This window comes from Setaria viridis, chromosome 5 (assembly GCF_005286985.2).
Source record: "Setaria viridis chromosome 5, Setaria_viridis_v4.0, whole genome shotgun sequence".
NCBI lineage: Eukaryota > Viridiplantae > Streptophyta > Magnoliopsida > Poales > Poaceae > Setaria > Setaria viridis.
In genome coordinates this window covers 24,544,223-24,556,785 of record NC_048267.2, presented here as the reverse complement: position 1 = coordinate 24,556,785, position 12,563 = coordinate 24,544,223, and the positions used below count along the sequence as shown (strand labels likewise).

The following is a 12,563-nucleotide window of genomic DNA, read 5'->3' as shown; positions in this document are numbered from 1 at the left end:
CCTGACTTCGAGTTCTCGATTCGGCAATATGCTCGTATTTTTCTAAATTTATTTTAAAAATTAACCGATGCTATTTTTATGACAGGTGACATGTCCATCTACATCAAGACGCTAGTTTAAATTTTAAATTTGCTGGTTCAATTTCTTAAGGGTGCTCATAGTGGTAACGTTTTGTGCACGTATTATCCATGAGGGTGAGCTTCCGTGCATATTTGTGCGCATTACTTCTAATTATGTTTAAAAGAATAATAATAGTCGATTGAGAATTTAAGGTAAATAAAAATGGGTGAGATTCAATACTGAACAACTCTTCTTACTTTCTCGCAAGCCGCTAGTCGTACCATTCAACTGTAAGATCCCATTTGGTAGGGCTCCAGCTCCTGCCAAAATGGCTCTAGCTTTGACTCTTTTGGTGGAGTGACTTCTCTAGTGAAGTTGAAGTTGTTTTGAAAAATGTTAGGTAAAATAGCTTCTCAATGGTAACAAGGATACTTGTAGTCAATTAATACTTGAGAGGGAGAAGAAGTCGGTGAAGCTACTTTTTTGGTAATTAATGGCAACATGGATTCTTTAGGGTCTTTTGGTAGGACTTCTCAAAATGCTTCTCCACCGACTTTTGGTGAAGCCCCTACCAAAAGAGCAACTTCAAAATGGCTCCACCACCGAAGCCAGGGAGAAGCTACAAAACGGCTAATACTAAGAAAACTAAGAAAAGGAGCACAAAATAGTGGCTTCACCGGCTTTTCCTCCCTCTCCAAGTATTAATTGACCATAAAATTACCCATATTGTCATTGTAAAGCTGGTTTACCTGATGTTTTCCAAAACGACTTCAGCTCCACTAGAGAAGCCATTCCACCAGAGGAGCCGGAGCTATTTTGGCAGGAGCTGGAGCTCTATCAAATAGGACCTTAGTGTAAGCTGTTTTGTGCCTTCTTCTCGACTTCGATGATAGAAGTGTTTTGAAGTTGTTCCTTTAGTAGAATTTCAACCAAAATCGATGAAGAATCACTTTAAAAAGCGCTACCAAAGCGCCCTAAATAAACTTGTTTCAACTCTCGACAGAGAAGAGAGAAGGGTAACCCGTACGAGATGAGATCACGGTACGTGTGTACTGCAGGAACGTTGCATTGCAGGTGCCTGTACTACCCCAGGTCGCCGCTGGTGTCGACTGACTACGAGTGTTTTGGACAGGAGAGAGCGAGTGATTAGCAGCGAACGACGTGACGTGGCAGACCCACGGTGCAGCCTCCGCCGCAGACGCAAATTTCGTGTGCGGTGCCGCTCGCCTCTTATCCCTCCCCGACCGAACTCCAGCGCCGCGCACGATCAAATCGAAAATGGCGCTGCTGAGCCCGCGCGTGCCGCGGCTGCCGCCCTCCACCTTCACCGCCGGCGCCGGCGCCGCCACAACCGCAGTCGGGATCCGGTGCTGCGGCCGTGGCGCGCGGTGCCAGGCGACGGCAGCGGGCGGCGTGGCGGCCGCGGGGCCCCCGTCGTCGGAGCTGGAGGCCATCAGGTGGGGCAGCGCCAAGCTGCAGGGCGCCCGCGACGAGATGGAGGACGAGGTCGTGCTCCGCACGGGCTGCCTCCTCGACGGCTTCTCCTTCGCTGCCGTATTCGATGGCCACGCTGGCTTCTCCGCCGTCAAGTTCCTCAGGCACGCCCCCAACCCACTGCCTTACTATTTTTTTACCCAATTAAATGCAGTTCCGTCCTGGCTGCTTTGCTCACGGTCGTGGCGGTTCAGGGACGAGCTGTACAAGGAGTGCGCGGCGGCGTTGGACGGTGGCAAGGTACTCAGTACCAAGAATCTCGAGGCCATTACGGATTCCATCCAACGTGCCTTCGCTGCGGTGGACGCCAAGCTCTCCACCTGGTCAGGCTCCTAGTTTGTAGGATAGTTTTTTCTTGCCTTCTCTTTTGGCTTGTCAATTCCTTGCTGCTTGTTTATACATGTTGTTATGCTTTTGCTTCCCTTCAGGCTCGAGCAAATGGAGAAGGACGACGACTCTGGCGCGACGGCCACGGCCATGTTTCTCAGGAACGATGTCCTTGTTGTTTCGCACATTGGGGACTCTTGCTTGGTACCGACATTTCTCTCTACCTGTCTAGTATCATGCTGTTGTTATGCCTCTCAAGTGAAAATAGGACTCCACAGCTTACTTTTCTGGTGATGATGACAAGGTAGTTTTATATCTTGATTAGCAGGTGATATCCCGTGATGGAAGACCTGAAGCTTTGACCGGCTCTCATCGACCATACGGGAACAACAAAACGTCCCTTGAAGAGGTCAAGCGGATCAGAGCAGCAGGTGGATGGGTGTGTTTCCTCTGCCAGAGTTCTGCTCGATATCCTATATTGCCTCTAGACTAATGCATTAGCAGCCTCATAAAGTTCATTACTCTGTTACTATAGGGTGGTTTCAAAACCTTATTCTTTGCTCCTTACTACTCGCATGCAAAAAAAAAAAAAGAATAAGAACATGTTCCTTTCCCCCTCATGTTTCGGTTCATTTTCCATTTATATAAGAACAATGATAACAAATCGATGCTGAGGCCAGGATACTTTCTTCCATTATCTGTAAACAATGATAACAAATGTCCTGCAAAATTTATAGCACATCAGTAGCATTTGGTGCCTTGCTTTGTTGCCACACCTTTTGTGATCGACAAACCATCTGCTAGATATGTGATAAATTTTTTTCTAAAAACTGTGTCAATAACAGGTGTGCCACAATGCTAACAAACAGTATAGGGCACAATTTTGAAGTAATTTTTCTGCTGCACCTATTGTGATCTGTAACATAGCTAATCTATCCTGTGGATATAAACCATTATATTGATACCAGCACATTCTACATTCACATTCCAGTCTAATCGCTACTAATACTTCTGATTAGTTGGTGCTATTCATGCAAACTAAATAATGTGATGATAATTGCCATAGCTGTACTAATCGCTACTAATACTACTGATTAGTTGGTGCTATTCATGCAAACTAAATAATGTGATGATAATTGCCATAGCTGTACTATGTTTCTTAAGGCTGGATTCATACATTGCAAAGAATAATAGTTGCAACATTAAGCAGTCTTAGACATTCAATTGGAGTTAACGGTATGCTGAATTGCTTGTGTTTGCTACTACTGTGTTGATCTTGTTGCCGTGTCACCTTCATGCTGACTCTTGTTTTAACAAAGTTGAAATATTTCGCTGCAGATTGTTGATGGGCGCATATGTGGAGACATTTCTGTATCTCGTGCTTTTGGGGATATAAGATTTAAGACACGAAAGAATGAGTTAGTCTCTTGTTCCCACAGCACTTTGTCCATGCATTACATACTCCTTTTACCACATTATTTCTCAATAGCAACTTCTTTAATCTTTAACATTCCATTATGGTTTTATACAGGATGCTGATGAAAGGAGTTAAAGAAGGAAGGTGGACTGAAAAGTTCATCTCACGGTAAAGTGCTTAAAGCCTTTACTCGTACTCAATGAATATTCGTACATGCCCACCTTTGTTTAGACATTCATTAGGCCAGATGTATCTCTAGCATGTATTGACTCTCAAAGTTCATGTCATGTTTAAAGGTTATTTAATAACCAATATTCATGGTTAGTTCATAAAACCATGTATTAGCAAGTGTACCATTGCACATGACAAATAAAATAAATCACTTCACATTGAAAAATTACAGTAATTCTATGTTTGTAGCATCAGAAAAGTTTGCTATTTTGAGGAAACTGAGTTCTTCACAAGTTTCCTTGAGCTATCTGAAAAGTACTTTATTTGCAACTCCTGTCCATTTTTCTCTAAACCATGGTAACCAGAGTCATTCCTTCATGCTCACCACAAAATAGATCATTCATCAGGTGAACTATTTATGCAACATATCTTTAATTAGATCTTATGTTCTTCAGGGTATAGGGCGGATATGGCTCTGAACCATTTAATTTATTCTGATTCTAGTATATGCTCAGTATCAAGTAAACTATTTATGCAACATATCTTTGTGTCTTTTGGCGGTGGTATTTACAGTTATGGTGGCCGTACAACCTCAGATTTCTAATCGAAAGAGAGTATTGAAAAAAAAAACTCCAATTGCACAACTTAAAACTTTTAAGATCTGTTGGTGCGCTTTCCAAACGAGCTCATTGAGGTCTATCGCTTCTAATGTCGTTGAAGCTCTGTCTCTGCAGAATAAAATTTAAAGAGGATATAATAATATCGTCACCTGATGTATCTCTGATAGAGCTTGGACCAGATGTGGAATTTGTTCTACTAGCTACTGATGGTCTTTGGGATTACATTAAAAGGTCTATCCAAATATATTTCATATTTATCTACAGTTTTCCACTGTTTTAAAATATTGTTATTCATTATTCAAATTGAGATGTTCTACATGTAAATTGACTGTCTTTTGTAGCTCTGAAGCTGTAGCTTTTGTCAGAGATCAACTGCGTCAACATGGTGATGTCCAGGTATTCAGTTTATCCGAGCTCAGAAAACTATAACAGTCACAATCATCCCTTTTGCAGCTGATTCTGTAATTTCACTTATTGTTCATTTGGTTTGTGTAGTTGGCCTGTGAGGCACTTGGTCAAAAAGCTCTGGTATTAATGCCTGCCACATTCATCTTTTCTGTTGTCCTTTCTTATATGTCGTAAAGCTGATTTGAGTATAATTTAATTGGTGTTCATTCCAGAACCGAAAATGATGTGCTAATTTCTTCCTTTTATTCTCAATTGCAGGATGAACGGTCACAAGACAATATTAGCATAGTCATAGCTGACTTGGGGTACTAATCTGAAAACTTTTAATTGGTAGTTTGGTTGCTGCTGTATGCATGCTTCTACTTCAGCATCAATTGCAAAGTTTGCTTATAATTCCTACAAATTAATGGCAGGAGGACGAACTGGAAGGCGTTGCCAGTTGAAAGGCCAAACTTGTTCTTGGAACTAAGTCAAGCGGTTGTGACTCTAGGGTTTGTCTCAATAGGAATTTGGTTTTCGTCATTCCTTGCATTACAGTAAGTAGGACTAGTTCTGTTCAGATGTGTACATTACTTATCGAATTGCATCTTCCGCTTGTATAGCTGCAAATATATGTACATTCTTATAGGGTTGATTAATAGGGTAATCTATCTGATAATTGTGAACATGTGAAGTACCGACGAAGATCCTGTAGTTCAGCTCCTGCTGATAACAGCTGAGTGGCATTGAGTCCGTTGGGACGAAATGAATTATATGTCTGGATTTCCTTTTGCTTTGTGATGTTGAGAAACTGAAAGCTCAGGAAATATATTTGTGCCATTGCAGAAAGTATCAGGTTCAATAATAAAAGAAGATGGCCCTCTCGCCTTGAAATTCTCATCAAAAGCAAAACTTCTGGCCCCCAGTCCACCACTCTCCGCATGCCCATATATTGATATCCTGGCCAATCACAGCCGATGGATCTGAACTAAATGCCCTGCTCCTCCAATTTCATCCCCACGATGCGACGGCCCTCCGCAGGACTGGAGGGGCGCAGCGGTCGTGACGGCGATTTGTATGATTACCAATATGCAAACCAATGCCCTCAACGGCCACTAAAAAAGATCCTTGGCTTTGGCTAGCCGTTGGTACGTCACTCCTTCACCATCTGTCTCCTCTCAGAGTCTTGATGTGCAAGGAGCGTGTAAGCATCCTGACCCCTCTGTTTCTAAAAACAAAAGCTCAATCGCAGACCTATACTGTTTCTATCTAGATGTGCACCGATGTTTTTCTTTTCTTTTTTCTATAGAAGGTGAGTACAAGTAGACTAGATGTTGGTCATTTGAACATATCACCAGATCTTTCATTGATCCAATGAACTCCTCATCAGCAGATCTTTCATTGATCCAATGTAACTCCTCATCAGAACATCCACTGAGGTACTCTTGTCGCCATTTTGTCTGACTTGCAAAGCTTTTGTGGACTTGGATGGTGCATTACTTTGGTGTATCACAGGATCATCCCGTGCCACATTTTTCTCGTCAAGCTTTGGATCCTCAACCCTTCCGGGATTGCTCCATTGTGTTTATCAATCCAGTGAGCATCTTGCTCATCACTTGCACATTCGGTGAGTAAGAACTCACCGGGTTAACGAACTGGTGAGCACCCCATCACCAGAAGACCTGGTGAGTGGAATTTCCGGGTTTTGATGGCTGCATTTCTTTACTGTCTTCTTTGATCTTTTAATGTCTTATATACTGGCAAACATTGTTATTCACATCAACCATGTTATCATTCAACCATCAAAATTACGTTAACCCTATACTAGGGTCATTGACTCTTCAGAGTCATCTCTAGGCAGCTAAAAATGATTAGAACTCTATGAATCTGTTTATATTTGTCACAGATTTATTGATTCTTTTTTTAGGAAATGCAACAAGCAACAGCTGAACAGCTAAATAATTACAAGATGATGTTGACCAACAAATATGGAAACATGTAATCTTCAAAATGACTTGGGAAGGGGACGATGCATCTCAGACGATAGCATTTTTTTCTGAAACTACCGACGATAGTATATTTGTGCAGAAGTCAGGCTGGTTTGATGCATCATGCATAAGTAGTTCATACAGGTGTATATGTAGCGTGGAGAGTATTACTTGATAATTTTGCATGAGGACTTTTTTACCGTCCGTAATGCTACAGTCCGAGCGTCCGGACGCGTCGGATGTTCCGCTCCAAAAATATCTGACGCTTCCTATCTATCCATTTTCACCATTCTTTTTCTTCCCCATTCCACTCCCGTGACCTTTCTTCTTCAACCTTCCACCCCGGCGTCCTCCTCGTCCACCCTGGCGGCAGCGCGCTCCCCCACCCGGCGGCCTCGTCCCCCACCCGCTCCCCCACTCCGGCATCCTCCTCGCCCACCCCGGCGGCGGCGCGCTCTCCCACCCCAGCAACCTCGTCCCCACCCCGGCATCCTCCTCGCGCACCCTGGCGGCGCCCCTCCCCCACTCCGGCATCCTCACCCATCGGGGGCACCCAACGCCTCCGGATCCGGTGGCCTTCTCCCCGACCCCGGCGAGATCCGAGCGGGGAAGGATCAGGCCATGTTGCAATAGGTATCTCACGATGTTGCAGTAGGGATTCTTGGATGTTGCAAGCGCTACCGGTTTTTTCTTCCCCATCCCTTTCCTTCTTCAACCTTCCATCCTGACGTATTCCTCATCCATCCCGGCGGTGGCACGCTCCCCAACCCCAGCAGGCTCGTCCCGCACCCGGTGTCCTCCTCGTCCACCCCGGCGGCGGCGCGCGGGAACCTCGTCCCCCACCCTGGCGGCGCCCCTCCCCCCACTCTGGCGTCCTCAACCAACTGGGAGCACCCAACACCCCGGATCCGGTGGTCCTCTTCCCGACCCCAGCGAGATCCGAGCGGGGAAGGATCGGGCAGCGGCCATGGTGGACGACCTTCGGCGGCAGGTTGGTTGTCGTGGATCTGAGTGTTGCAATAGGTACCTCATGGTGTTGCAATAGTTATTTTTGGATGTTGCAATGGTAGCTTTTGATGTTTCATCTGTTTTGCACCGGATCCAGTGGCCCTCTCCCCGACCCCGGCGAGATCCGAGCGGGGAAGGATCGGGCGGCGGCCATGGTGGACGACCTTCGGCGGCAGGCTGGTTGTCGTGGATCTGAGTGTTGCAATAGGTACCTCATGGTGTTGCAATAGTTATTTTTGGGTGTTGCAACGGTAGCTTTTGATGTTTCATCTGTTGCAACAGTCTGACTTGCCAGCAATCGGGTGTTGCACCAACTTGTTCATGATGTTGCATATAGTTGTTTTCTTTGTTTCGTCTCTTCTTCTTTCATTGTTGCAATGTTGTAAGAAATGTTTTTTTTGTTGTTGCAATGTGTTTGTTTTGAATGTTGCACGAAGCAATTCGGAATGTTTCATGCACGTAAAGGTGTTGCAATCCTTGGTGTTGCAAGTATTGGTTTTTGATGTTTCAATAGTTATTTTTCAATGTTGCGACGGAGTGTCCGATAAAACAAAATTATCGAACGTCCTGGCGCTAGCACTTCCATTTTACCATATATTATAGAAACAGAAATGCTCCCTTTATACCTGATGGGGATTCACGACAAAACAAAAGATTCTATTTCAAAATTTCAACTTTTGCCACCACAGCAAAAACACTTAAAACTGTTTTTTTAAGAAAAAGAAATAGTCTTTATTCTGGCCTCTGCATGAGTTGTGCACTCAACCATCCATTATTACACAAGTCCCAACCTCCGGCTGATAAACGAATGCTAGCAAATAGCAACACCAGTTTTGAAAACAAAAGTAACAACTGAAACAGCAATAACTAAACGCTAAACCTATTAGAAGACATCCATCCATGATTAGCGAAGATCTCCATCACTGCTGTTTCTACATGCAGCATGCTCACTTCATCGTTGCACGAACGCTCTCCTTTTGTATCTGTGACCAAAAACGGATCTGAGCAAATATAAACACAACTGTAGATTAGCATACATATGCAAGGGCGACTATTAGTCCTTTCTGAAAAAATAAAATTACTAGTTTGATGACAATCTTGGGAAAGGGATTGTTGTGACAAAATGATTTCTTGGTGGCGTCATATGGATGGATTCCGCCGTAGATGGAGAGAGATGACCTGATCCAACTATGACTTTAGATGAATGCATCTTCAAGCTCAGATGAGAACGACTAGCTATAACGTCTAGACTACCAAATAACGAAGAATACTCAAAACTGATAGGTACGTAACCGAAAAGGAAAAATAACTCAGCATTTCTAACAGTGGGTTAGAGGTGTCTGCTTCCTGCTTGTCATACTTCGCTACAATTATTTTAGCCAAATTAAGCTCTACCAATCGAATCCATAAAACTTGCCTTTATTTGTTCGATGCCAATGCCAGTTTGTGTATGCTCATTTTTCAGGCCAAAATATAGACTAGCTAACAAATTGCCAATTGGTGCCCCTGATTAGGCATGCAAATTTTTTGGTGTATATGGTTTCTCTGAGCTACTTATCCGTGCGAACCAGACAACTTCCAAGTAAATAAGGTTATCTCAAGGATGACGATCTAGAAGGCCGAAAGGCCCGAAAACGGCTCCTCCAACAAAATAAACCTATCTGCAAGAGATATTTTCAAGACAAAAAAGATTGATGATTGAGGAAAAGAGGTTCAGAAAATTCTTCAAGCTAAGAATCAAACTGAATGTCAGTTATGTTATCATTGAGAAGATTGATCAGGAAAGCTAGAGCATGCCTAGAGCTAGGATAGTCTAGGATAATACTATTTAAGACACCTATTTGTGTAGGCAGGATAAGGCACTTGATAGTTGATAATAATGGGAAACGCATAACAAGAACAGAAGGATTCCCCCAACAACTGTTCGTCATCAACAAATGTTCACTGTTTCTAAGGTTAACCTGGAAAGGAGGAAAGGAAAATGGGAGAGATGGGGACTTGGAAAGAAAAAAAGATGCGCTGTCAACAAGGGAAGAATCTATCAAGCACTTAGTTGCTTTTTCTTTAGAGTTGTTCCTTTTGTGCATGCAGCTAACATTTTTGTCAGACTAGACAGTTACCAATTCACGCAGTTACATCTGGATGTATCAACTGTACATACTTAGAATATTGCTCGAGGATGGAGAATGGACGGCTGTATGCATCAGCTAGCTGCGAGCATGTAAGCTAGGTCCTCCAAGTTGGTAACACTTGTAAGTTGGGCTTGACATTGATTTCTTCCGACAAAGATAGATCCCCTATCATCAAGTTGTCTGAGAAAAGAAGGGAAACACAAACACCATGTTGAATAAACACTCCCTTACATGCTGGAAGCTGTAGCAGTCTTTTGTAAACAAATTATTGCCTGTATGGCATGTGTTTAAACTTTAAAGCTACACATGTATATTATATATACGTATATACGCAGTTGTTCTCCTCATGATCTCGTCTGGAATATAGGAATATTTCTCTGCCCATGTGGGAATTGAATAATTTTTCTCCAATGGAGAGGAATTCCCATATTCCTAGCAAGCTCTTGCATCACTCTCACCAGACATCTCCATCTACCTAGGGATCAAGGAACAATATGTTGCGGCAATAATGGAGCCCGTGCCGGGAGGGATCAAGGAGGGATGAGGAAAACCAAGAAAAGGAGAGGTCAACAAGGCCCACCACCAAAATCCTTTTCTTGAAATAATCACCACAAAATTCTATGCCCAAGCACGCAGCAGCAAAGCAACGCTAAGCCAGTGACTAACCTCCCATCTATCCATCCGTTCGTCCATTATGTTCATCATCAGCTGCTGGAGCCTGATCGACGTGTGGATTCGATTGATCTTGCAAGTGGGCATCCCATTCCCGGGCAGCCCGTAAAGCCGGCGAGGGCTCGGGGCATCTCACTTTAGTTTCCCTCTTACTAACTCCCGTTCACCGTCAAACCATGGTCGTCATCAGCACCACTATTACAATAATGCTACGTGCCATTTGCATTCACAGTATCATGGATTTGTTTATTTATCGAAGAAGAAGGACCAACTTGTTATTAGCCCAGATCTGTACTCATGTTCATGAATGTTCACTGCGTTCATATTTCTCTTAGTAGTCCTCGCACCAGAGGCGGAGCTAGAAATGCAAAAGAAGGGTGGCGTTGATTGCTATTATGGTCGGATAGGTGGTAAATTAATTACTCAAATTTGAGGTGTCAAGCTTCGTGTTCTTGTTATAATGCAAACATATACAATTTACTCTATCCGTTCCAAATTATAGTTCACTTTAATTTTGTCCTGAATCAAACTTGTCTAACTTTGATAAAGTTTATAAAAAATATAATAATATCTACAATACCAAATAAATGGACTATACAGATATATTTCACAGTGGAATCAAGAGAACTAATTTAATGTTGAAGATATTGATACATTTTTCTATAAATTGAGTTAGAAAAGTTTTTACTAAGGACAAAGCTTGGCTCCATCCCTGCCTCCCACAACCCTACAAATGCTTGCCTCCCCCTCTTCTGGCCCTAACCTCTATAGACAGTTGCCGCAGAGTACATAATTGAACGAGTAAAATCAGTTTGAAAGAATCATTACTTTTCATGTACTCCTTTGCGACATACTCGCAAAAGAATCATTAATCTTCATGTCCTTTGCGATATACTCCATTGCCATTACGTATGCGGTAGCTTTTCTTTCTTTCTTTCGTTCGTTCTTTTTCAGGTCTTACATGCATCTCCCAATTTTAATTTCTTTGCTTTTTGAATGAGGATAAACATGATAATGTCCTTTTTAGATATCACTCGATAATGAAATATTTCTTTTCACCTTTTGTGCTCTCCAAGCATGCATCATCGAACAGCCGCATCACATGCTCTTGAAAGCCACAGATGGCCCATGCACACCTTTGAACCTTATATAAATTAAATTGGAGAATAATATCTCTTTCATGCATCCAATGTATAGCGCGGGAATCTGCATGAGTGCTAATAGGAATTTGACAGGTGGTCCGATCCGCCTCATCACCCTATGTGCTTGTGCCATCTGCTACATCCTAGATCTTCAAATCTCTCACCTGTCCCTGCATGCATGTCATGTGTTCACCGAACCAAAACTCTAGAAGGCCATCTCTTCGCACAGGTGTCGAAGTTCGGACTGATCAAAGGCTAAGCAGTAACGCTAGCTCTGAGGAAAACCATATCCCGATTTTGTGCTCCAAAAATTGGATGCACTATCAACAGGGGTTGATGTGAGTAGCTTGCCAATGACTTCTAAAATAAAATAATTATGCTCATTGAGCAAATGCAGGTGGCGGTGAGCGGAGTTTGACCATACGTAGTGAAGAGCAAATGGCGGTGAAATGCAACAATATGTAAGCAAAACTTCTCCAAACCCCTCCATCTAACGCGCTCGGTCTGACCATTAGAGCATTTCAGAAACATATATGCAAACACCACTTCCCAAAAGTTCGGCTTGACTAGGAAGATGTGATCTAATTATCTAAACCATAGAGCTGAAGATGAAGAACACCTGAAAAATCACGCAATAGAGCTTTGGACCGAACACACTACAGGCCGGGAAAAAAAGCTCAAAAATCAAAGATCCAAAACTCCAAAAATTAAACCAATCAAATGATCTTTAAATCCAAAGAAGTTTTAAGGAGTAAACAAAAATTTCACCAGGTTTCATGAAAACTCTAGGAAAGGCAACTTTGGATAACATCCATACATTTGAAGTGCTCGTGAAGGGATTTGGTCTAAGATCAATGAAGAGATGTGTTCCCATATGCCATAGCATTGAATCCATCCAAGAAATCAATCGAAATTGCTCCTGATTGTAAGTTACAAAAAAATCCAAGAAAAAAGCTTTAAAAAATCACAAACAGAGAAAGAAACCCGAAGAAGAGGACTCAAATTAAATCAACATGAATTTGCAAATTCCGAGAGTAATTGGACTAAATGTAGTCAATCCGTATACAAGAGTATCGGTTAGAATATCGCCCTATCTTTCTTGAGGAAATTAAGAAATGTAGCTTGCCTCTCTCCCTTCTCTCACA

The 12,563-nt window shown here is 42.7% G+C and overlaps 1 protein-coding gene across 2 annotated transcripts; it reads left to right on the top strand.

Moving 5' to 3' along the window:
* Window positions 1–1,314: 1,314 nt before the first annotated feature.
* LOC117859238 (probable protein phosphatase 2C 5) lies at window positions 1,315–5,267 on the top strand. 2 transcript variants are annotated; one of them, XM_034742445.2, is made up of 11 exons: window positions 1,315–1,658; window positions 1,749–1,877; window positions 1,983–2,085; window positions 2,207–2,320; window positions 3,220–3,299; window positions 3,413–3,466; window positions 4,204–4,320; window positions 4,431–4,485; window positions 4,585–4,617; window positions 4,756–4,802; window positions 4,911–5,267. In XM_034742445.2, exons 1-11 carry the CDS (start codon window positions 1,339–1,341, stop codon window positions 5,035–5,037), a joined length of 1,179 nt encoding a protein of 392 aa, XP_034598336.1. In that variant the 5' UTR covers window positions 1,315–1,338; the 3' UTR covers window positions 5,038–5,267. The 2 variants fall into 2 exon arrangements, with proteins under 2 accessions (XP_034598336.1, XP_034598337.1); XM_034742446.2 differs by having other exon boundaries at window positions 1,320–1,658; window positions 2,210–2,320.
* The last annotated feature ends 7,296 nt before the right edge of the window (window positions 5,268–12,563 follow it).

Bases quoted from the DNA above. Each gene is read 5' to 3' on its own strand.
- LOC117859238 (XM_034742445.2), top strand. From the start codon at position 1,339: ATGGCGCTGCTGAGCCCGCGCGTGCCGCGGCTGCCGCCCTCCACCTTC. The intron at 3,467-4,203 runs GTAAAGTGCTTA...CTGTCTCTGCAG, and splicing joins ACTGAAAAGTTCATCTCACG to AATAAAATTTAAAGAGGATA. The intron at 4,321-4,430 runs GTCTATCCAAAT...TGTCTTTTGTAG, and splicing joins CTTTGGGATTACATTAAAAG to CTCTGAAGCTGTAGCTTTTG.